The 24,320-nt window shown below is 48.0% G+C and overlaps 1 protein-coding gene across 1 annotated transcript in view; it reads right to left on the bottom strand.

Moving 5' to 3' along the window:
* The window catches only part of LOC144168239 (ATP-binding cassette sub-family A member 7-like), a 32,795-nt gene extending 10,824 nt beyond the window's left edge, over positions 1-21,971 (bottom strand). The window contains exons 1-6 of the mRNA XM_077697266.1: positions 21,722-21,971; positions 18,515-18,738; positions 14,365-14,520; positions 13,530-13,688; positions 12,576-12,757; positions 2,629-2,802 (exon numbers count right to left, since the gene is read on the bottom strand). Coding sequence (XP_077553392.1) covers positions 2,629-2,802; positions 12,576-12,757; positions 13,530-13,688; positions 14,365-14,520; positions 18,515-18,738; positions 21,722-21,971 — 1,145 coding nt within the window. The remainder of the gene's footprint in view (positions 1-2,628; positions 2,803-12,575; positions 12,758-13,529; positions 13,689-14,364; positions 14,521-18,514; positions 18,739-21,721) is intronic.
* Between the last annotated feature and the right edge of the window lie 2,349 nt (positions 21,972-24,320).

The raw sequence follows: 24,320 nt of genomic DNA, 5'->3' as shown, positions 1-24,320 counted from the left end.
ACTGGCAATCCAATATGGCGTCGTTTTCTTTACATTTTGCCCCCCAAGAATGGCGGATCGGTTGCTGGGAGCGAGAGTAGCGCATGCGCAGAGCGCTACTGGAAAAAGGTCCATTTCTGAAAGATCCTGTAACGTTCTTGCATCATACCTTCAGTGAACATATCGTACGCGATGGTATTGGCTGCGTACAGCTGAGAAAACCCGGAAGTCGAGCGGTAAACCTAGTTTTTTTCCACCAAGTTCCAATCACTTCGGTACGGGGGCAGTGGCTCGAAAAAATATCCCGAAGGTAAGTGTGCGTCTCACCGTAGGCATTGACCGGGGAAGGCTGCATTATCCATCTTTACCATGGGGTTTTTCTTAAGCCACCCCGGCGGAGCTTCTAGAAGCGTGGAGCCCCAATTGTAGTGAAAACGCCGCAGCCGTTGAAAAGGTTGCTTTCAGTTAGTGCGCGCTTCACTGCAAAGACATTTTTTTTTTCGCGAAACAATGGCGGTGCTTCCACGAACAGAATGACCCTGTTAGGGTGTTTATACAGATTTGAGCCTTCCATGTGAACTTTTGCACGTGCATAGACGAGCTTCACGTCAAAAGAAAGCTCCTCGAAGTAAAGCGAAAGGTGACCAAGTTTCCGCATGTTTAAACGAACGAAACTTATCGAAAATAAAGAATTCTAGTCGAGCAGGGGGGTATGGTAGCTGTGTGGTTTACTTGTGTACGTTGGCATTCGCATAGCTGGGAAACATATCTAGAATTAACCACGAATTCTCTTTGATAGCCGGTATTGTATTTAGTGATCGGTACAGTATCGGTACTGATTGGTACGACCGCTACGTCATATGCGAGCAGTCGCAGGCCCCACTGCAAGCCAAGGGAAGCTGGCGAGTTCGGAGAATAAACTTAGCTCTACCCGGCGGAGCGTGCCGTCCCTACGCTGCAATTCTTTGGCACGCTGGTTCCCAGTGCCGCCGGCTGCGATGGACAGGAGGAAGCGGAATCACTTTATTGAGCCTCAGCCGGGTTTAGGGCGGCAGCGAGAGAGTTTGGCCTCGGCCGTCGTGTGGTGCGACGTGTTTTTCGTTCGCCCTGGCGCGGAAGGGGCGGTTCGCGATTTTTCCGGCCATACATCGCGGGCCATGGGTGTTCGTTTTTCGGGCGGGGGGCGCTCTGCTGCGTCTGGCCGTCGAACGCAAGCTTCCGCTTGCCAGTACTTGCTTGTCTGCTCGGGCGTTCACCCAGCAAACTCTCCAGACTTCGGACCACCGAGGACAGCTCTTCACTGCACAGCCTCGCCTGTACGCTTCACCGTTCCTGTCGAGAACTTCTCCCGTACGCAGCATGACGCCAGGATACTGTGTTTGTAAAATGTTTTGTACGCGGTGGTCGCAGTCGCAGTGGTAACTCTTCTTCGTTATTCCTCCCTTGCACCCTCCTATTCCTGTTTAGTTCCATTCCCTTCCCCCTCAGGGCCTGATAAGGAGTTGACAGCCTAAGTAAGACAGTTTCAGGGCCCTTTTCACCCATCGATTCTCCCCTCCCTCCCCCCCCCCCCCAAAAAAAAAAAAAAATCTAAGAGCAAGAGCAAGAGCCGGCAGCGGCGTTGGCAGCACGGGTTACCAGAAGTATATGGACTTCTGGATCCGAGACGGTCGTGTTCTCACGTTATAATACCTGTTTCTTAACACCTATAGTTTCCATATTGCTGTTTACTTGAAGGTTTATGTGATCTCGCATTCCTTGCGTCCTCCCCTTTACCAGTGAGAACATAACATAGCCCGAATGTTGACGTTTTTTGCGCGAAAAATACGCTACTCTTGCAGAGCCGCGTCACTGTGTACGAAGCATGTCAGTCGAGGGCGGGTACCATCGCAGAATGAATATGCAATAATAAATCGCAATAAGTGCTTAAAAAGAATAAAATAAAGAAATTGGGTCGTAAAAATTTTGTAATTTTTGGTCTGAATGGGAATTGAACTCAGGCGCCCAGAATGCGGCGTGCCGAGCAGGTATCTGCCACAGTACTTCCCCGCCATGACTGGTTGCTAGAGGGGACCCAGTGCATGCGTTGTGGGCTTCGACTTGGATATATATTTTATTAAACGGGGGGGGTACAGCTTATGGCTGTGATGTACACAGAATCGCATAAAAAATGGGATCGTGCGCCGGAGAAGCAAAACGGCTGCGCCCGGGTAGGGACCTCGAAAAGGACGATGCAGCGCGCGTTGAGAAAGGGGAAGAGTACTGACAAATGAGGGTACGCCGCTGTAGCACGTGCAATAAGAGCCACCCTGAAAGGTGAATCGAAGGTACAGACGAGGACAAACAGGAGGCTACTGGCGATGGCGAGCTAGCAGAACGACCTTCGCAGGTGCTGTCCAGGGGGCAGATGAAATGGCGACAGGCGCGTCCACAATGTTCAACAGAAAGTTCAACAGCCGATCAACAGAAGGTCCGACGAAGGGTTTCTTCTTCGCATTGTTACACAGTTCTAGGCATCACGCGTGCTTTTGCGACATTCACGAGGGTGGAAACCTTACTTGTAGTGGCAGCGGCCCACACGCTAGTAGAGCTTAAAGCGGTTGCTCAATGGTAAAGCCTAAAAGCGAGGCCGTAGGTGAGAAGAGTCACCTGTGCGAGCTGAGCAGGATGGAGATCTTGGCGACGCGCTGCAGCGAGCTGATGTAGTTGACGATGCGCTTCCGTGATGTGGCTCCCATGCCATCGTACGGTTCGTCCAGCAGCGCCATGTTCGGCATGCCCAGCAGAGACACGCACAGGGACAGCTTCCGCCGGTTGCCGCCGCTGCACGAGGGACACGCAGGGAGATACGGTCTTCGAGATGGATGTAACGACGACGGTTCAACGCGAAGCTTTCTCGCGATGGATTATTCCTTGTTTGGCGAATCCCACGTCGCGAGTATGTGCTACTCTCAAGGTATGCACCACCTTTCTAGAAAAACCGCAGTTAACTTTCGGGTATGCACTCGGTTGACCCATCGTTTGGGTTTGGGTTCCGCGGCACGGATTGGTACCTGCTGCTTAGCGTTGAGTGAGCAATTTTTTTTTAGTTGGTGCCGGTTCAAAATGTCGAACCTCAAAATGTGGCTGTAGGTATAACGTCCTAAATCTCAAAGTGCAATGTTAAGCCTCACGTTCCTCGGCTAACAGCCTTACAGCATGCCGAACAGATTCGAGCTATAGGGAACGGCTGCCAACGTTCACTCCAGAACTTGGCGTGAGGCCTATATAAGTAGTGCCGTCGCGCACCTACGTCACTTCCTCCCTCTAGCAAACACAAGCAGGGGTAGGGAAAAAACGCAAAATCTCGGACGCGAGCAAAACAACCACTCCGAATCGTGCACCGTTCCTACACAAATTGATGACGTCAGAACAGAATGCCAGGAAGCCATCAAAACATGCTCAAACTGTTAATGACCAACTTGGTGTTCTCATTGCACAGGTCAGCTCACTCGCACAGGTCATGGCACAGTGCCAGCAAACAAATACGCTCATACTGAACCGCCTTGACGACTTGGAAAGTCAACCGACGCCGTCCCTCAGCCGGTAATCTCGGAGAGAAAAGCCGTACCATCGATTGACCACGACAGACATGGCAGACAAGGACTTCTCTACGCCCCTGCATAGGCAGGATGCCGGAACGTCCAAAGAACCCATAATCTGGCAATGGAATTGCAGGAGCATAAAAAACGAGATTGGCCTACTCCAGCAGTACATTGAATCAGTGTCCACTGCACCCGACGTAATTGCGCTTCAAGAAACCAATGCACACGCTAGGCTTCCAGGTTATATCCCACATGAAGACTCAAAGTGGTTTAATTCTTGCACGCTAATCAAGAAATCCATCAATGCCATACACCACGCCATAACACAAGCAGAACAAACTAGCATCCTCACCGCGCTCACCCCGAGGAACGTACACAAGGTTAAAAACATGTTTATCTTCAATGTCTACTGCAGACCAAAAAATAAGCAAGACTGCATTGACCGCACAGTGCAACAAGCAACTACCACTACGAGCTCCAATCCCCTCATTGTCCTTGGGGATTTCAATGCGGCCCACCCCATATGGGGATACCGATATGCCAACAAGAGAGGCAATGAGCTCCTTCGCTGCGTGGGCGAAGAGGGTTTGGTGCTACTTACGGACTGCAGTACGCTGACGCGAATGGGCAACAGTGTGACTCGCGACACGTGCCCCGATTTGACTTTTACTAAAGACATCAACCACGCCACATGGGTGAACCTGAAGGAAAAACCAAGTAGTGACCACTCAGTCGTTTCAACCACCCTTTACGGGGAAGAATACCGAGCACCCCTAGGCGGAGTTTGAATAACCAACTGGGACAAGTTTCGCGAGCGCAGGGCTGAGCTGCCTAGCTCCAAGATAGAGGACATGAACACCTGGACGCAAGCGCTACGAGCTGATGTAAAAGGCACAACGCAACAGCTAAATATCACTACACAGGTTGCACGTATAGACACCAAACTACTCCACTTATGGGAAGCTCGCCGGTCACTCATCCGCAGATGGAAGAGGCAAATGCACAATCGCAAACTCAAATTGCAAATTGCAGCCCTGAGTCAAGACGCGGCCAAATACGCCACTGAACTTTGCAAGCACAATTGGCTTACGATCTGCGACAGCCTCGGTGGTACAAGGCATGGCGACTACTAAGATATTTGATTGACCCTTGTAAAAGTAAAGGCGAAACTACCAACACAATGAAAAACACAATTGCACACCTTCCCGGGCACCACGGACGACCTCCTCAAAATGCTTAAGCAAAGATACCTGCCTCTATCTCCGCGAAACTCAGCTCCAGACTACTCGGGCGATCAGAACCCCCACCTGGATGGCCTATTGACGAATCGGAGGTACGGGCAGCGCTAGCCAAGATACGGAGAAATACCACATCCGGCCAAGACCGTATCACAAACAAGATACTGACCAACCTTGACCGTGACTCCGTCACATCCGTCACACAATTCATGAATGTCTGTTGGGGAAAGGGAGTCATACCGCCGCATTGGAAGACGGCTGAGGTTCATTTGTTACGGAAACCAGGAAAGGAGCCAAGCGTCGAGAATCTCCGCCCCATTTTATTAACGTCCTGCATGGGAAAGCTACTCGAGCACGCCATCCTCGCTCGCCTCCAACAATACCTAGAAGATACTTTCCTAATTCCTACATCCATGTACGGATTCAGACCAAATCTTAGTGCCCCAGATATTCTTCAGCTCAAAGAGGAAATCATGGTGCAGGACAATAATCATACGCGTAAAGCAATTCTCGCCCTTGATTTAAATGGGGTGTTTGACAATGTAAATCATCAAACAATCCTGAACAATCTCAATAACCTCCACTTGGGAGCCAGGACATACAATTACATCAGGGATTTTCTTACAAACCGGCAACCAATCCTGAAGGTCGGTGACGCGCAATTACCTCCCATTCAAGTTGGAGGATGAGGCACGCCAGAGGGCGCAGTTTTTTCCCCACTGCTATTTCACATCGCCCTCATCGGCCTTCCCAAACTATTAGATGCCATTCCTGACCTTCGACATGGCCTATATGCCGATGATATGACGTTATGGACGGGCGCAGGGTCGGTAGGGTAAATGCAAGATCACTTTCAGCAGGGTGCTGACATCGTGCAAGCTTATGCAACCACGTGTGGTTTGTGCTGCTCTCTACAGAAATCTGAGCTTCTCCTTGTCCAGAAACACCAAAGTAGAAAACAGCAAGACCCAGGCATCCAAATTACACTTGACGGAGCTACGATCACGCCTTTCCTACACATAGAGATACTGGGGATGACTTTTCAAGAAGACTGCACCAACTCTATACTTCTTCGGCACCTCGTTCAAACAACAGGGCAAATTTTTCACATGCTCCGCCGACTCATCACGAATACTAGAGGGATGAAGGAAGCAGAAACACTACGGCTTGTCCAAGCTTTCATCATCTCTTGCATCAATTATGCCATCCCGTATGCGATACTCTCCAAAAGCGACGTAAGCAAGCTTGATACACTCATTCGGAAAGCATATAAACAAACACTTGGTCTCCCCATGTGCACAGTGACGGACAGCCTTCTCAAATTGGGAGTACACAACACTGTGGAGGAGCTCATAGAGGCTCATTTGGTAAACCAGCACCACCGTCTAGCGACCACAACAACAGGACGCCAGCTGCTTGGTCGCCTACGATACAATACTCATGGACATACCCACAACCATAAGGCAAAACATCCATGTGGCTCCCATTCCCCGGAATATGCGCTCTCAGATTCACCAAGGAAGACGTGCGGCGAGAGCACAGGCATTAGATATAGTCCATGGATCCAACCACAAAACTGTGTACACGGACGCTGCGGACTACACTTGCACGGATGCCATTACAGCTGTCGTCACCACATGCACCGAGCATGTCGCCAGTGACACACTGCAATCAACACTACCCAAGCAGAAGAAGCAGCCATCGCTCGTGCCATTGCCCACACCTCAGCCAAAGGAATCATTACTGACGCTCAAGCAGCATGCCGAAGCTACCTACGCGGAAGATTATCAAGACCAGCTGCAAGAATCCTTCTCCAGCGACCCCCTCAACGCAAGATCCGTCTGGTTTGGATCCGTCTGGTGGACCATGACATTGCCACTCGTTCCTTCGCGGCAATGTCATGGTCCACACGACATCCCGAAAATTAGCCTACCGGGCACCGCGAGACGACTGGCTTCAAGTGACTCATCCCTTAGTAACATACCAAGGCATTACACAGCCCTACAAGCTGAGCAGGCAAGAGTATCCTCCTGCCCACCCGTCACTTACCAAGGAACAGGAGCATAAACTCAGGCTTTTGCAGACAAACACGTTCCCACACCTATCTAAACTTCCCGCCACCAACCCCCCCCCCCTCTCTACAGCGCCACCTGCTCACACTGTGGTGGGATCTGTACCCTCTACCACATGGTCTGGGCCTGCCAGAAAAACCCAAATGTTCGCCCAATTCCCAACCCTTTCCATCAGCAGTGGGAGAGAGAACTCTCCAGCTTCAGCAGCAAAACTCAGCTTCGGCGGTTAGAACGTGCGGAGAAGGCAGCAAGCTCCAATGGGATCCTGAAATGAGGAATCCGACCACGTGCTCCTTTTTTTCGCAAAATAAAGTTTACTCTCTCCCTTCCTTCCTCTACTTTCCATTAACCTGTAGCGGCGGGGCTTACGGAGCTGTTGCCAAGCATCGCAAGGCAGCATTTTAATTTTTCTTCTATACCCTCAACAGATCTGCCCACGCTGCCAGTGTGACCGACGCCAACGGAAAAAAATTAACCGCAGTAACGACCATTACGAAATCGATAGAAACAGATGAAGAAGTTGCTATCAGTCTAGCCGCCACCACTTGAAAAGACCTTTCAGTCACACTGACAGACTCCCAAGCTGCATGCCGCGATTTCCTCATTTGACAAATGTCCCTACCAGCATTACCTATACTAAAACAAAATAAAAACTTCCAGAACTGAACACTGTCTCAACTGCCCACGAATCCCTCAAGGCAAATAATACGGCACACGCCGCTGCCCATATACACTGGGCCGTTTCCCAAGAGGATGATAATCTACAAGTTGATGACATCCTGAAGCCTACACCCCTGCGAACTCGCCCACTACCGGCACGGACGCCAACAATTCCCAGCACCCAACCCGCACCTATCTAGAACCGAAGCTAGAATATTCCTACGACTCAAACCCTTACCCTCACAATGCCCTACTCTATGAAATATACCCCCCTCTACACCGCCTCCTGCAAATTTTGCCCCCACCCTAGCACCCTATATCACCTGGTATGGGGGTGGCAACAAACCCCGTCCCTTACTCTCCGAGTGTGGCCTTGTGGAGAGCACCCGGTTGGCCAATGCAGGCCCGGGTATGCGACACTAGAGGAAATCCCCCACTAGGCGGGTTTCCTGGCATCAGCACCGAACGCTCGCTAAATTAAATTTGCTTCTCGTCCTCCTCACTTCATCCACGGTCATCATCATCGTACGTCAATGTAGGCTGGCCTACCTGCAGCGCGTTTCCGCGTTTTGAAATCATTAGTGTGAGGTTGCAAGCTTTGCTTTAAACAGAAAATCCTTCACGCACTGCCGCTGAGCCCCATTTCATGCCAGTTCAATGCTATATTGATGTATGCGCACTATCACTGGTATGGGCTATATGAATGAACCCTGCTGTTAAATTCATTCTCTTGCACTTCTAAAGAGCGTGCTTTTGCAGTTTGCGTTTACACAAATGAAGTATAAGGGAAAGCACACCCACACACACGCTTACGCACGCACACACACACACCACACAGCACACCCGCACGCACAAACACATACTCACACCAGCCGCATGTGAACGATGAAGACCCTCTCGACTACTATCAGAGAACCAAGGTTTTCTTGACTTGAAAATGGCGTTAATAACACGCGATGAAATTTATGGGTTCAATGTCACGCCGTTTGAACTGTGTAGTGTCCCTGCTGCATTTAAACGTGTGATGGACAATGTACTGCATGGCATGAAGTGGAACACTTGAGTGAAGTGTAAGAAGTTGACGGGTCAAGAAGGGTTATCAAACGACTTAAAACGAGCGATGACGCTCAACCACAATTCTGTTATGGCGAAGCCCCTGTGGGCGCGGGCTGTCGGCGTCTCCTGTCCTCGTCGTGTCATGTGGTCAGGGTACTAAAACACCGGGACTCTCGTCTTCCAACGCATCACGCTAGAACGCAACCCACCCTAAAAGAACACACCGAGACACTCATTTTTCAACGCCTCACCATGAATGTTTCATCTCCTTGGGCAAAAACGGTTACAAAAATATAACCGGAACGCTCGTTTTCCAAAGCCTCGCGCTAGAATGCTTGGTGCTTCAAATACACGAGACTTTTACAGCAAAGCTGTATACCTCTACCCCGCCGTCTCTCTTGAGTACACGGACGAAAGCTCCTTTCCTACCTGCGTAATCAAGGTTTTACATCTGCCGAAAGGCAAGTCTCTTGTGATCAGGGCGAAAATGGTGTAGTGGCAGAGCGTCGCCGGAAAACAGTGCTTTTGGAGTTCCCAAACGGCTGTGCATTGCGAAAGCGTGTTTTCCTTGGCTTCCGCAGTTATACCATTGAGGAATACTTGGGAACAGGAACCCAATGCTTTAGATGCCAAAGGCACAATCATGTTAGAAAGCAGTACACTGGGCCAGTCCGAGGCAAAATATGCGCAGGCACGCACCCCTACAAAGACTTCACCTCGCGCGCGCACCCTCAATATGCGAATTGTGAAGGACCACATCCTGCAACGTTCTGTGCCTGCCCAAAGAAAAAAAACCGTAACCCTTGCACGCCCAGTTGAGCAACTTCCAAGGAAGGGCTCCCAAGCAACGCGAGCAGCCTTCGAACCCAGAAGTACTTTGTGCAACACCTAGAGTTGCCCAGGCTTTGCTTTTGTCGCACACCAACGCTACAACAAAAAAGCCCTATGCACTTGTTCTTCAAAAAAGCCCCAAAAACGCCATCCCGAAGACCAAAAACAAAGCACACAAGATTCCGTTCATACTGTGCTACCCATTGCGACTCAGCCTGCAACCGAACCGCCACGGGAGACCCACTGTCCTACAACGCCAGTCGACTTCTGCAAAGTGGTAATGTTCATGTTATTTGAGGCACTCAAGGGCCTTGATCTCCGCCATATCATCCTCAAGCAGCTTGCCGGAAGTTGCTGCTAACATGGCTCTGGAACCTCTGTTAACGACATCTTGCTCCCTACCTAATGTGCCATTCACAATGGGGAGACAATAAAGGCAGCCTGTGACCATCGCAAACAGTGTCCTTGAGCAGTCATCTAAAATTATGCCTTATTTTCCAGTGAAACGCTCGTGGTCTGCGGTCTAAGCTCGGTGATCTACATCGCCTTCTTCAAACTTACCGATTCCAATTCATTGTCATTTTAGAGTCACGAGTAGATCTGAATTTCCGCTTAAGTGGTTACTATTTCCTCCACTCACAAAGAGTAAACAGTACAAGCCGGCTTCTCATCGGGTTCCGTACTAATGTTCCGGTAGCTGAAATTGCAGTTCCGGCCCACGAAACAAATGACTACGTTTGCGCAATCGCAAATATTGGTTCTCAGACTTTCGCATTCATTGCACCAGATGCCAAGTCTGATGAGTCCAGGCTGGAAAACCTCATCGCGTCGACTGCCAAGGTGCACATTACCTATGGGGACTTTAATGCTCATAATAAACTTTGGCGCAATACCCAAACAAGCCTACGTGGAGGAAAACTCGCAGACGTCCTAATTACACATAACATTGAGCCACTAAATGATGGCAGCATTACCTCCCTCAAATCTCTCAACACAACCAGATGTATTGATCTTTCATTCTTCACTGCTGGTTTTTATGCGAAATTCAATTGCTGCACGGATCTAGAGACAAGAGGAATTGACCATGCACTACCCGATTTTGATCTCAGCTCATTATTCTCCCTCACAAATTTACAAGGAAGAGGTCGCGTGCACAGACTCGAGTGCCTTCACGGAAGCTATACGCACCTGAATTACGGCTGTGACTCAAGATGATCAAATTATCTGAACGATACTGCACTGTTTTCGGAAATCCACAAGCTTCAGAACGAAACGCTTCAATCAACCCAATAATGACGCTGAGTTCCAAAGATTGTGCGCCATTCGTCGCCATGCGGAGTGAAGAGCCCTCCGCACAAAATCTATAGAAGATTTACGAGCTTCTCGAAGGGCTCAGAGACACGTAATTCGTGACCTAAGCAAGCTTCAGAGACAACAGTGGAGAACGTTTGCGCAACGTTAAATATTCACACACCGTTGAGGCGTATCTAGCGTGTTATCAAAGGGTTACGCACGCAACCTAAGCAGCTGCACCCTTTCATTGCCCTCTCACTGCACGAACGCACCCCTTTGAAAGTAGTTGCAGAAGAATATTGCAAGATCCTCTCCTCATCAACTCTCAGTACACTTTCACTTCTTAAGTCTTCCAAATCAGCTGTTCCAGCATTTCACCTGCATTTTACATTGCAAGAACTCACAGCAGCAATCTCTGATGTGAACACGAAGTCGTGTCAGGTCCGGATGGCGTTAGTCACGCAAATTTTACGCACTTACCTCACAATACTTTGTTCCGTCTCCTAGAATTGTACAATTACTCCTGGGTGAGCGGTAAGCTGCCCTGTGATTGGAAACTCGCGCAAATTATTCATATTCTGAAGCCTAGCTGGCCGCCCACGTGCTATTCTTCTTTTATGCCTATAGCTTTGTCGAACTGAATTGGAAAACTGCTGGAGAAGATGGTACCTAAAAGAATGTCCTGGTTTCTCGAGGGCAAACGCTTTTACCCGCAAGAGATGAGTGGCTTCCGTAGGCACAGATCGTCCAGTGACAACATAATTACCCTTATCTCGTCAGTTGAGGAATTGGATTCTAGCCACATACCAATCGTAATTTTCTCAGACATAAAAGCTGCCCACAACACTGTCACGCACACAGCCATTTTACGGATCTTGCGGTACATAGCGTTGGAGGAAGACTATGCCTGGACCGAGGATAACCTTGCTGGACGTCAACTTTTCATGTGCACTTCGGACGGTGACACATCACGTGTCCCCGTAGAAAAAGGCGTTGCACAAGGAGCCGTCTTAAGCCCATTGCTCTTTAGTTTGTCTCTCATGCAACCGCAGCACTGCTTACCGCGGGGAGTCAACATCACAATTTGCGCTGACAACATTTGTATCAGGTACGCATCACGCTCTCAACGCACCACTCAGCAACGTCTCCACAAGGCCCTCTTCTCCATTTCTCCAGTTCAACCCACTTCGCTCCTCGTGGACTTCACCTATCGCACGAAAAGCTCGATCGTGATTGAAAATTGCCTATGTAGCAGCACTGGATCCGGATTGAGCTTGATCCACGTCTTCTCAATCGCGGTTGAAAGTGCCTGTGTGGTATTATAGGTGTACCCTCCTTATGAATAAATTGGAAAGCGATGCAGCCGAGCCCTCGCCGTCTGTGTCAAATATAAGAACCATCGCACGTCAGAGCTTACGTTATCACTAGGCGTAGCCAAGCCCTGACGCGCGCCTCCCCAACCCGGCATCTGTCTGCATCAACTCAACCAAAATCCGAAGCCGACGCCCGCGCTACGACCCCATAGGAAATTTTCATCACCCCTAATGCGATGATAGCGCAATTGGATAGACGCCGGTTTCACAACGCGGGGGACCCTGGTTCGATTCCGACCAAGAGAAGCGTTTTTCATCTTGAGGCGTGCGCCCCCGACACCTCTTCGTCGCCACCTTGCCTTCTTGCCACTTTTCCTCAGACTTCATAGCTTAGTATTTTCCTCCTCTCCATTTTGCTACCTAGAGCTTTGAACGACGCCAGGCACAAATCGAACTCAAGCTCAAACAGCTCCGCTGTTAAAAATAGGCAACGAAGAGAGACAGCCACTCGGAAAGCACGAACGGTAAAAAACGGAAGGATCACTGTACCTGTACGTTGCGACCAGCTGGTCGGCGATCTCCTCCATGCCGAAGATGTGTAAGAGTGTCTCCAAGTACTCCCTGCTAAGGGTGATGCCGCGTAGTCGGGAGTAGAACCTCAGTGTCTCCACACCCGTCAGCATGTCAAGCAGGCCATCACGCTGTGGACAATAACCCAGGTAACGCTGGAACTGTGGGCGAAAAGAGTGGAGTTGGTAAAATTAATGCCTGGGCGTTGGTGGAGCAGTTTCTACGATATCTAGGACCCAAGGATCTGCGTGTTCATATTTATTAACAATAACACGACTGTGTACGGACAGATGTTTTGGGTGATGTGCCAAACGCAAGGGGCACATAATAACAACGGTATTTTTTTTTGCGATATGCTCTTTGGCGGTGTATACCTCAAAACGGTTGCAGCAAACGACAAAGTTTCGGCGGGGAAACGTTTCTCAAGGGCGAATGCAATGGAGGCGACAGCTGGCATGGTAAAAGCTGTACTTCGTCATGGTAATTGCGCGTACCTGTCATTTAGCTATAGCTTTGCACTGAAAGGACGTTGTAACTTAAGAAGCACTCGCAGCACAACAGAAAATTTTCAATGCTACATACACGTAAAAGCTAGCGTACACGATAAAACGGTGGCGTAAGCATTCATTTTTATTAGTGCAACAGGATGTGAACTACTACAGAAGACTTATTCAAACTTATTGCAGGTGTTATCCCACTGTGTCGTAGCGTGCAATCAATAAGTTTCTTTACGTGCTCTAGCAAGTCGCACTGTTGCTACCCCAGAAATCAAGGCGATGTACTATAGATCTTCAAGAACTGACCGCCGCTGAATAGTGACAATCACTAAATGTGTCAAAAATCGCATGGTTCGCGGACGGAGGCACTTAGAAAGTGACAGAGCAATGAAAAAGAAATGATTCACGCCCCCCCAATGGTACTTCAGTATCTTACCTGGGGCAGGTTGTTGACGACTGAAAAACCGTTAATGACTGCGTCACCCCGGTGGGGCAGAATCTCGCCCGTGAGGATCCTGAAGGTGGTGGTCTTACCCACGCCGTTTACACCCAACAGGCCGAAGCACTCGCCCGCCTTAACGCTGAACGTCAGGTCCTAGGAAGAAAAAAAACGATGAACACATCGAACTTTTATTAAGCCCGTATGCGAGAAGGAGAGGGCGTTAAATCAAGCCCCTTTTTTTTATCCACTACCAGAGTGGACCCCTGAAACCCGGAAGACCAGTCCTTGGAGGGGAATCAGGTGGCTCTCGCCACTGCCCGCGCAATAATGCCCGGGAATTTACGAAAATGGATTGAAGCCCCTTACCAGGCGATACAACGTATTCCCCACGCCACCCTTGCACGATACACCATAACCTCCTCACGCCGTACACTCCCTGTCCCCCAACCGATCTCACCAAAGAAACCACATCACTTTCCTACAAACACTCTCTCCGCGGAACAGGCCTCCAACCTCAGCATTGCTCAACATGCCCCGCAACGGGCAGCTGACGCTAATAACACGGGGATGCACGAGAACCCCTTACACCCCTGAATCCCATCCCCCAGCGTTCAGCAGTGGGAGGGTGTGCTAACCAGCTGCGTGCCGGAGGACCAGACGGCTGGTCTCTCGAGCACAGACAGCGGCCATGTTCCAGGGGCACTGGTACTGAGGTGCTCCTTCTACAGGAGAAATGGCTTGAACCACTACAACTTGGCGGATTCCACTCCGTTCCTCTTCCTACTCATTTCGGGAGTTAAGTTGTTCAAGAAGCATATGCGCTGCTTACTCGGAGTACGCTGTGACTCTCCAAGTAGCCGTACGCCTTGTTCAAACGGCACACCAACATGGCCGGCATCGTGCTACCTGGTGGAGGCTGCTTGTTGCTGCACATCATCACCAGACGGTCCTCTTGGACAACATCCGTGTCTTCTTTCTTGGTAGCCTGCACGGGTGTCGTCATAACTGCAGATGGTGGTGTACAGTTTACCACTGTCAACAACGTTTTGAAACGTTGCTTCACTGTAGCGTGCATTAGCTTGGTTTCTTAAAAGATGCCATTAACTTTCCAAACCACTGCTGGCACGAAATAACTGACCAAATTCTTACGCAAATGAACCAGAGGAGTTATAGCTCAAGAATTCTGATATACGTAAGCAAAAGGTATAATTGTGCGATTTAGATTTCTATAGCAACAAACTTTGTTGTTTTACAGTTCCAGCTGTACTTTTCCAAGCTGCCCTGTTATTTTCTGTTTGTCTTGCACATGTTAAAACTAAAGCAAATTTACTTACCCTGCTAGAAAAGAATTGATTTTTTTTATATGAATGGCACCAGGACAGCTTAGGGAAAAAGACGTCAAAAAGATGTGTTTGTGCATGAATATAGCAGCATGAATGTTAGTGTTAAAATCAGTCAATGAGAATAACGCTGAAATAAATTAAAACATAATGAAGGCGGCTGATGCATATACCAGGTTGTGACTACGCGGGATATTATATGTGTTGTATATAACATCTGCTAAATACCTAAACACGCACCTTAGAGATAACGTTAGGGCGTCCGCCATAAAGTGTGCTGTGTGTTATGAATTACGTTGTCTGTACACTATCGGCAAGTGTTGATGAGTGTTGTTTGGAGTGCTTTATCACTAGTTATCTGTTAATTACGGATAAGTGTTCTCTGTACCTTGCCCACAGGGGTCTCGGAGGACCCTGTGAGCAGGTTTGAGTGCCTTGCGTGTGTGCGACCGATCTGTAGCCTAGCTAAGGCAACTTCCATTATTCTGTTGTGAGAATCAGTTGTGTATTGTCCCAACTGTGGTTTTATTACTTGTAGCTTCTTGTCTGCCGGTTCACTCTGCTCTACTTGCCACTTACTACGATATTTTTTAATTTCTGTTTCAGGTCGGTGTACGGTAGTATTATTTGTTCTGCGCTGTGCAGGGTAGCATTGGTGGCCCGCACATACGCCACCTCATTCTCAGAAGTTCCAAGTTGGTCTGAAACCCAGCACAGTCAGTTCAAGATATAAAGACAATAGTATTTTGCGGCTACTTAAACCACAAAATCTTGTTTCTTTCTGTTTAAATGTTTTTCTGTAAGTGCCTAGATTCAGCCAACAGGCCAAAAGTTATAAATGTTATACAATGTTTGCCAAACATTGCCAAACCACTAAACCTGGTTCTGTACTTCATACTTGGGAACACTTTTGAGAAAAAATAGAACATTTGGCATATTTGGGAGAAAAGACCAAACTAAACTGATGATCGCAGTGTTCTTTTTATTTAAAACAGATGTGCGCTTGATTTTTGCGATAGCAAGTAAAACAAACGCGCGTTGTAAATAATGTTTTGATACCAAGATAAAAAATCACTCCCGCCCAATCATACCCAGCTTTCTCGCTCAAAATTACAACCTCTCGGGGACCTACAAAAACCACTTTAGGAAAGCGATATTGGGCATAAAGCTAGAAGTCAACAAGATTAAAGCGCTAAAAGAACATTGCAGGTTTCTGAATGCTTTTTTTGTGTAATTCGCTGTCAAATCTAAGTCCCCATGCATTTCTATGGGATAGTTCCCATGGCTCAGGAACCCAGTCGCGCAACGTGCGCGACTTCACACTGTGCACAAAGAGAGTATTCACCCCAAATATTAGCTGTGCAAAATAACTTTTCATCTCGCTAAAAAATTCCAGAGTAATCACTGTTGAAAGGACTGCCGTGAGCGAGAAAGCTGCACATGTTTAGACGTCGTGGTGGTATTTGAAGTTCACCAGTAATCACATAGAGTTTCATACTAATATATACTAGACGGAAATCTGTCGCTGCAGTGGCGGGACGCCGCGGGCGGCGCTATTGCCGCTAGCGACGTTGCTTGCCTACTTGGCTTAGCTAGCCATATGGCTTCTTTTTTGTCTCGAAGCCAAAAACAACAAAAAAAAGGCAACATTTTTTTCTGTTTCATCGTTCCTGAAGCTTTTGCATATTCACTGACAAATTAATCTAACAAACAAATTTAAAGAACCTTCTGCAATAATATCGTTGCTTTTTTGCAGCCACAGCCAGCTTTTCAGCCTGATCATGAGCCATGCCAAGGACAAGTGGAACGTGCCTGCCCGGAACAGAGTTACTGTGCCCGGTACATGACGGAACGCTCGCCGAAGCGCCTTTCCCTTCGACAGTGGCGCTGGATTTCCCTCTAGTATACATTAGTATGAAACTCTATGAGTAATCGCGGTTCCAATCGATTGGGCACTAGGGTACGCGGGAAAATTGAACTGACTTAGCACGCCCTGTCTATTGTGAGCGAAAATGGAGTGGAAGGGCGTCAAAGGTGGGCAGGGAAGAAAAGAGAAGCATTTATGTGGCAGGGCGGCAAAGGAATCGACATGTGCAGCGAAGGGAGCAGATATGCGGCCAATTTGTTTTGAGCGCGCGCAGATATAATGGTGTTAAAATCTTAATTGACGATGCTGTTCTTGCAAGGCTGTTGAGATGCCAATGCATGGAGACGCTCAAGGGGTCTGTGCAGATGATGCAGTGAAGGAATTGGTTCGAAGATGGTGATTTACAAATACCCCTCAGAGAGAAAATGTTGTGTGTAAACTCGTAGTTCTGAATTCATTACAGCTCGGTGCATCAGCTGCACAGGACACCCTTACCATGACGGTTTCATAGAAATATGTTTCCTGAGTGTTCAGGACCTTGTCACTCCATTTCCGGTGTTTTTTCTACTCTGACACTGATAACTGCGACAATAAATAGGCCTTAATTGGTTGATTAGTTTTATCTTACCAGATGTATTAGAAAAATCTACAATCTTGTGCTTCAGCAAGGCTCCTCTGTAGCCTCCTTGTCGCGGATTTCATGAGGGAGAAAGTGGACGCAGAAGAGCCTTCCCGCCGCACTCCATAGATTTTATGCTAAAAATGGTATTTGGCGGTGGCACTGAACCGATTGTATTTCATCACAGCTGTTAATTTATAACGCGCGCTGATAAATTTCAAACGTGCCTGTCAGAGGCGATGCAACTGGGTATGTACTGCGTTATGGAAGGTACAATTTTCTAGGATTGCTTTAAATATGTCGCAATTTGTAAATTACGAACCTTGCACTGATATTTCGGGTGTGGTGCTTGCATGACCGTTCACTTTGCGTACACAGCGGACTCACCGTAACATTAAGGGCAAACGATCTGCGGTACGAATCGCCCCCGTAACTTTATCTAGACAACGGCACAGAGTCGCTTGTAGTCAAGCAGAGACCAGCTTTATCCTCTCTTCGATTAAACATGACAGAAAGCTGGAAGCGATAATGCCGCTTCCGTGTGAGCGATGTAATTGTTGAATTCCTATCAACAATGTGCCAGCTGTTCACTCTCAAACTACTCCCCATGAGCTCACCGCAGTAATGAGCGGTTTCGCTGACTGCCCTGGGCACTATATAAAAAAGGAGACAATCAATCGACTCATTGCGCATATTGCCACCAACGCCATGTATCCCAGTATGCAGACAGATATTGAAGGCGTTCGAATGAGAGAGGGGTGTTCACTCGCCATAATTCTCGCTGAGTTTATTAGCGCGGAGAAAGATAGCCTAATTTAACATTTTTACTTTTCAACTCACTCAGGCTACCGGCATGATTCGAAAGTAGTTAAACATAAGGCAATTGCATAAGGCAATGGGTGTAATAGCGTCCGTCTTTCAAATGGCGTCCTTCAATGCGCACCCTTGCACCCATTGCTATTCCTATATTTAGAAAGCTTATACAGCTATTCCAGAAACAAGATCTTTAGCACTGAAAATACCCTTAGCTCCACTTCGGTGATCAATGCGGTTCTGCCGGTGGCAGTCGAAAGTAAAGGTACCCTAAAATGCGTTTAGCTGTGAGCGGTGGCGTTCTGCAGGTACCATCGACTCTTAGCCTTAGAGGGCGCACCTTCATTGTTCCCCCGCCAGCGGTGGGTTCGGGCTCGCTGTCTTCTGGCCCGGGTGTGCTGAGCTTGCGATCGATACGACGCAACCAGGAGCCGTCCAACAGCAGGAGCAGGGCGAACAGCACGGGCCCCTCGATGCACAGCGTGAGCACCTCGTAGAAGACCGAGTACGGGTGCCCGTCCAGCGGATGTATCGCGTACTGGGACGGGTCCGGCTCCGACTGGTCTGTGACCCCATTGTGCGCAGGTCAACAACAAGGCATTTGCAAAATTAAAGAAACCCTGTTCTGGTAAGCAGTTACGGGAATACAATAAAATCGCTGTGCAGAAGACTTGGGAGATTTTAATTTCGGTAAACATGTGCGGTAGCCCCTCAAACTTCCACTCACCGATCTCGACAGGATTTAGGACTGGAAATGACACAGTCGTGTCCAATCGTAATATCTCAAGGCGACTGATTTTCTGTAAATTTAAGCGAAGAAAAATTCGTCATTCACATCAATGCAGCCGTACACCGGCATTGAGGTGGATGCCAAATTTTTTTCGAGAAACTTACTTCATCTTGGGGATTTTTCCTAAGTCTGTTCAATCAACATCTGTAAATTTAAGTGCCAGATTCAGTGGATGGTCCATACACGCCCAGCCGAAAACCAACACGACTAAATAATCTATTGCCTACACAATACTCCCCGGAGTGTCAGTTTTGCGGCACTTTAAGCACACACTATCACATGGTCTTGGAGTGCGAACGAAACCCCGACCTTCCCACCATTCCCAACCCTTCCGCGAGCATTGGGAGAGCATGTTATACAGCTTGAGCCCGAACGACCATATTTTGTTAGTTGACCGAGAGGACAGCACCAGGAATGTCCATAAAATTCTGGACTAGGAAGCCACCTCAAAATTTATTTTTTGCTCAGTAAAGTTGCTTTCTCCACCTTGCATGCAGGAAGTTTAACTTTTGGGAGCACATATCTATCATACTGTAAGGACTCAATGAGGCTGGAATATTACAACTTATACACCTAAGGGAGTGAAACATCTGTCCTGATTCCTGATTGTCTCGCTTATTCCCATTGAGATATCGAGCAGGTTTTTAATGATATATGTAACACGTGCAAATGTCTAAAGCCATCTTTCGCCGTAACCGATCCTTACGCGCGAATCTGTATTTCGGAGTGAATGTGGCGTTTTGCGTTTTGACGTATTACTCTATATGGTACATCGTCGGCTCTTCAGTATATAAATTAGTTTTTGTTTACAGATGATAAGGAATGCCGAAAAACAAATTTAAGATTTGAGAAGTTAAGAATATTAGGAATTTAATTGTCCATTAGAAGAATATTGATATTGCACACCAACCTGTGTGAAAAGGCCTAACAAACGCCCAGTCAACCTGGGGCCTGGGGGCGTGAAATATCGGGAGTACTTTGTCATGCTGAAGGAACACAATATGGCTGGATGTTTAAAAGTTATATGTCTTAGTCAGAATAGTGTTAATTTGAGTGGAACTGTAAAACTACTTTTTAGAAATTCTGGAGGTCTACACATATAACAAGAAAGCACTTAGGTATGCGAGCGGATGAGCGAGATAATCACCAAATAAGGAAAACACAATTTCCCCTTTTTCGTCAATTAAGATTGATATTTCCAAAAATCCCGCCTTAGTGAGCCCCTACGGCATGACACTAATGTACTCCCGAAATTTCAAGTCTCTCAGTCGATGAGTTTACTATAGTTTCAGGAAGAGGACTTTCTTTCTATAGTACGCTACCTGCAACGTTACTACACTTCATTTTTAAAATGTGTTTCATATGTGTCAATGTCTTTTATATATATATATATATATATATATATATATATGGGAAATGAGGGGCCCGGGGAAATAAGACAGAAAATAAGGGTTGGCAGTCAAGAAAACCTCGGAAAGCGAAGGGGAAGTTGTGGTGGGTCATAGAAACAGATGAAGAATTTTTTGAGTCAGAAAGAAAGTGGTGAAAAAATGCCCGCCGGGTGGGATCCCAATCCACAACCTCCAGAATACCGGTCTGGTGCGATAAGCACTACGCTACCGGCGGGGCTGTTTCCCCACCACTTTCTCGAGTATTTATGTTAAGATATTTTTTTATGTTAAGATCGCACCAGACCGGTATTCTGGAGGTCGTGGGTTCGGATCCCACCCGGCGGGCATTTTTTCACCACTTTCTTTTCGACTCAAAAAATTCTTCAACTCTTTCTATGACCCACCACAACCTTCCCTTTGCTTTTCGAGGTTTTCTTGACTGCCAATATATATATATATATATATATATATATATATATATATATATATATATATATATATACAGAGAAAGAGAGAGAGATTATGAGGTATGAGGTCCGATGGGCCAGTCCAAAAATAGTGAAGGGAAGTCAACTGGCACGTTTCCTGTTTTTTGTTGCCAACAGTTTTGGAGTTGGAAACTCCTTCTTCAGGGCTGTATTTTAATTTCTCACATTGTGCCTTTATACAAAAACTTCTGTGAGGGAGGGTTACTTCCCTCATCCCTGCAGGAGAGGTCGCGGGTGAGGGGTGTTTCAAACAGTTTGAGAAAGTGAGGCATTCCGATTGGCTAGAAAGGTGGTAGGTGAGGGAAGGGGAAAGAACACGGACGAAAAGGCAGCACGAAAACACGATAACAAGAAGCACACAAGCAAACACAAAATCAAAAACAAGAGTGAGTCCTGCGTGTTCCCTAAATAGTGTAAAAATAGTCAGCGGGAAGGAAAAAGGGGCAAAAAAGGGGGGTGAAGGGAGACGGAGATAAGATGGCGGCACAGGCATAGATCTTCGATTCGGTCCAACTGCAAGGCCGCATTCATGCACGGCCCGCCCAGTCGTGGCATGGTCCCCACGCCATACTCGGAATTTCTTGACCCATTTTCGGTTTTGTTTTACTCCTGGTTAAGCCTACAGCAGCTCTCGTCTTGGCGCCACTTCGACGAAACCGAGTGGTGTAGCAAAGCTTTGCCATGCGGCCACCGAGCCGCGGGACAAGTAACACTAGGATTTGGTTTCGTTTGCGGCGCATTCTTCGGCAGTTTGTCTGTCAGCGGTGCGGCGGTCATATTTCAGGCCACTGTGCGTCGGCGGGCCCGCGTGGCGCGCTCACAGCTGTAAAATAATGCGGTAAAACACGCTTTGCAAATTAATGCTGTAAAACACGCACACTTGCAGCACTGTTGCAGAGAGAGCTTGTTCGCGACAGTTCTGGTGTGGCAGGCCGAGTGGAGCTCCTGTCCCCCTCGGCTACAGATCGCGTTCTCGTGCGCCAGCTGAAGCAGTTTGGACATCCCGTACGAGTAGGAAAAGCAGGGCACCAGCCGTGCAATCTGCACCAATGTCTCGATGATCGCCGCCAGCGGGGAGGACTCGAGCGCGTAGATCTGAATGATCTCGCGGCCCAGTGCAGCCAACATGGCTGCGTCCAGCAGAAAAAAAAAGAATAACAAAGCCGTGCTCACAAGAGGAGCCTCCGCATGTTTCAAAAGTGGGCAGCACGGTTAAGAAGTGTTGGGCAAAATGAAAAAAAAAGAAAACTTTGACACAGGGGAGCAAGCTAGTGCTTCTATCAACAACGCCTGGAAAGGTTTAGCAAAAAAGTACAGTGTACATTTCTTTAACAATGTGAACAAGATGGCGAAAAACTTCGTGGCAAGAAACAGCCCGAAGAAACGGAACGGAAGAAAGGGAAGAGACAAACACGGGTGCTGACTGATAATTGAATAAATTTTATTAAGCGCAGACAATATAAGGCAATGCAGAAAGAACACAAAAAGAAGATGTAGTGAATATTGTAGAAATGCTATATCCTTGGGCAACAAATCAACTGACGGTTTGCTGACGCATCACCAGTTCGCTCGTGCATCGAAAAAGATTCAAAGATGTCGCGTGTCCTCAGGTCACCGTAGCGCTTGAGGAGATGACATTGCTCAAACAAGGCCCCGCACGAGGGCTCGTTCACGCATTAAGCAACTTGTGGCGGATTTAATCGCATTACCGGAATCGCGAAGCCGCTCATTCACACACCGTCCCATTTGTCCTATATACGAGCTGCCGCAAACAGGGGGATTTCGTACGCCTCTCTTCTCGTGCACTTTATGAAACACCTCGTGCGTCCCTTGTTGCAAGCGTTGTGCCTTGCTTCCTCCGAGTTCACCACTTTGCAAAGGCCGCTTAACTTTCTCAAGTGCTAGGGTGACCAGAGAACACGCGAGATCTTTGAAGCTTTTTCGATGCACGAGCGAGCGGGCGCATGCGTCAGCAAACCGTCAGTCGACTTGTTGCCCAAGGTGATAGCATTTCTACAATCTTAGCTCTATCTACTTTTTGTGTTCTTTCTGCATTTTTTATATTGCCTGGGCGCAATAAAATTTATTCAGTTGTTAGTAAGCGCCCATTGTTGTCTCTTTCTTGTCTTCCGTTCAGTTTCTTTGGGCTGTTTTTTTGCCATGAGTATGAACCAACTAACCCGTCTTCGCACTCTAGAAAAAAACTTCTGTGATCGGTAGTTAGACATACGCAGCTGCCGTTAACACTTGAGCAAATACAGCCAAATTAGCCACGCCAACTCCCCAGAAATTCTATGAGCATAATATTATTGAAGCTAACATCGATTAGGCAGCAAAAAATCGGCTACGACTCAGCTCAGCTAACCCTGGATAGGAAACGCGAAAGCTTGTTTTAGCGTGCTTAAGTCATGGTTTCACTTGAACCATTGTTTTAACTGCAATTACTATATTATTCGTCCAAAGCGTGCCCTTGTCTACGGTTCTAATCTGGCTTCCGGCGTTTTGTGAACCACCGGCTCGCTCTTCCTTTCTCCGGTTCTAGCTTCCCGCGCTTGACATTGCGGACCCTCTCCACTGAAGCAGCTCCCCAGGCGATACCCTCGAGGCGGTGAGACACCGTTGGCCGGGGGAGCTTTATTTCAACATAAATCGCGGGAGTCATGGCGTCAGAACCAAAAGTCACGTGACGAGGCCCGTTTCGTTACTTTATAGTTGTTTCCCCAAAAACAACCCGGAGGAATTTTGCAGTGGACGTTTGTGCTACGGACGCTTCGGCATTTCACACCTAAGTTTATTCTCTCAACGTCGACGCTATCCGCGTGATACGCTGCCGTGGCCGGCGATTTAAACCATGTAAGTCCAGCCTCGAGCTGCCAACGCTCGGTTTCGGGTTGTACGCTGTCCTGAGCCAGGTCACGGGCGAAGCAAGCGTGCTGAACCCTCGTCGGCAAAACGCCGACGACACCGATCCATCTGATGAAGAATTGAAGGCGAAGTTTGCCACCACTAGTTCTGCGGTCCCTATCCAAGAAGTCACGTCGCCATCAGCGAAAACATGCAACGATCTGCCACAGTTAACCACACGAACAAATGCCGTGCGGTGATGTGGTGAATACAGTAAGGTGAAGCAAATAGTGTGCAACCGGCCGTAGAGTTCGACGTTACAACCATATTCGGCCTGTGATTGCGGTGACAATGTAGTTTATGGTAAATTCCCAAGTGAGATGCGGTCGAGTGGAAGGCGCGGTGTAGCATATGTACCGATTTCACACTACTGTCACCCTTCATCTCAGCTCGCTGAACAAGTGAGTGCGATGCTTGCTCGGGCAGCGGTAGTTACAAGTAGCCGTATGATGCGGACTTCGTGATACAAGTGCCGCGCTTTTGCATAGCCGAATTGGTGAAAAGCGTGAACGTCGAAACATAAATCATAGGGAAGCGTAAGGCATGTAAAGTTTCATAACTCTGAATTTCGCA

This window comes from Haemaphysalis longicornis, unplaced genomic scaffold (assembly GCF_048455015.1).
Source record: "Haemaphysalis longicornis isolate Haplotype H1 unplaced genomic scaffold, Haemaphysalis longicornis Haplotype H1 scaffold_2, whole genome shotgun sequence".
Lineage (NCBI taxonomy): Eukaryota > Metazoa > Arthropoda > Arachnida > Ixodida > Ixodidae > Haemaphysalis > Haemaphysalis longicornis.
The sequence above is the reverse complement of the archived record's forward strand: the minus strand, read 5'-3'. Positions and strand labels throughout refer to the sequence as shown.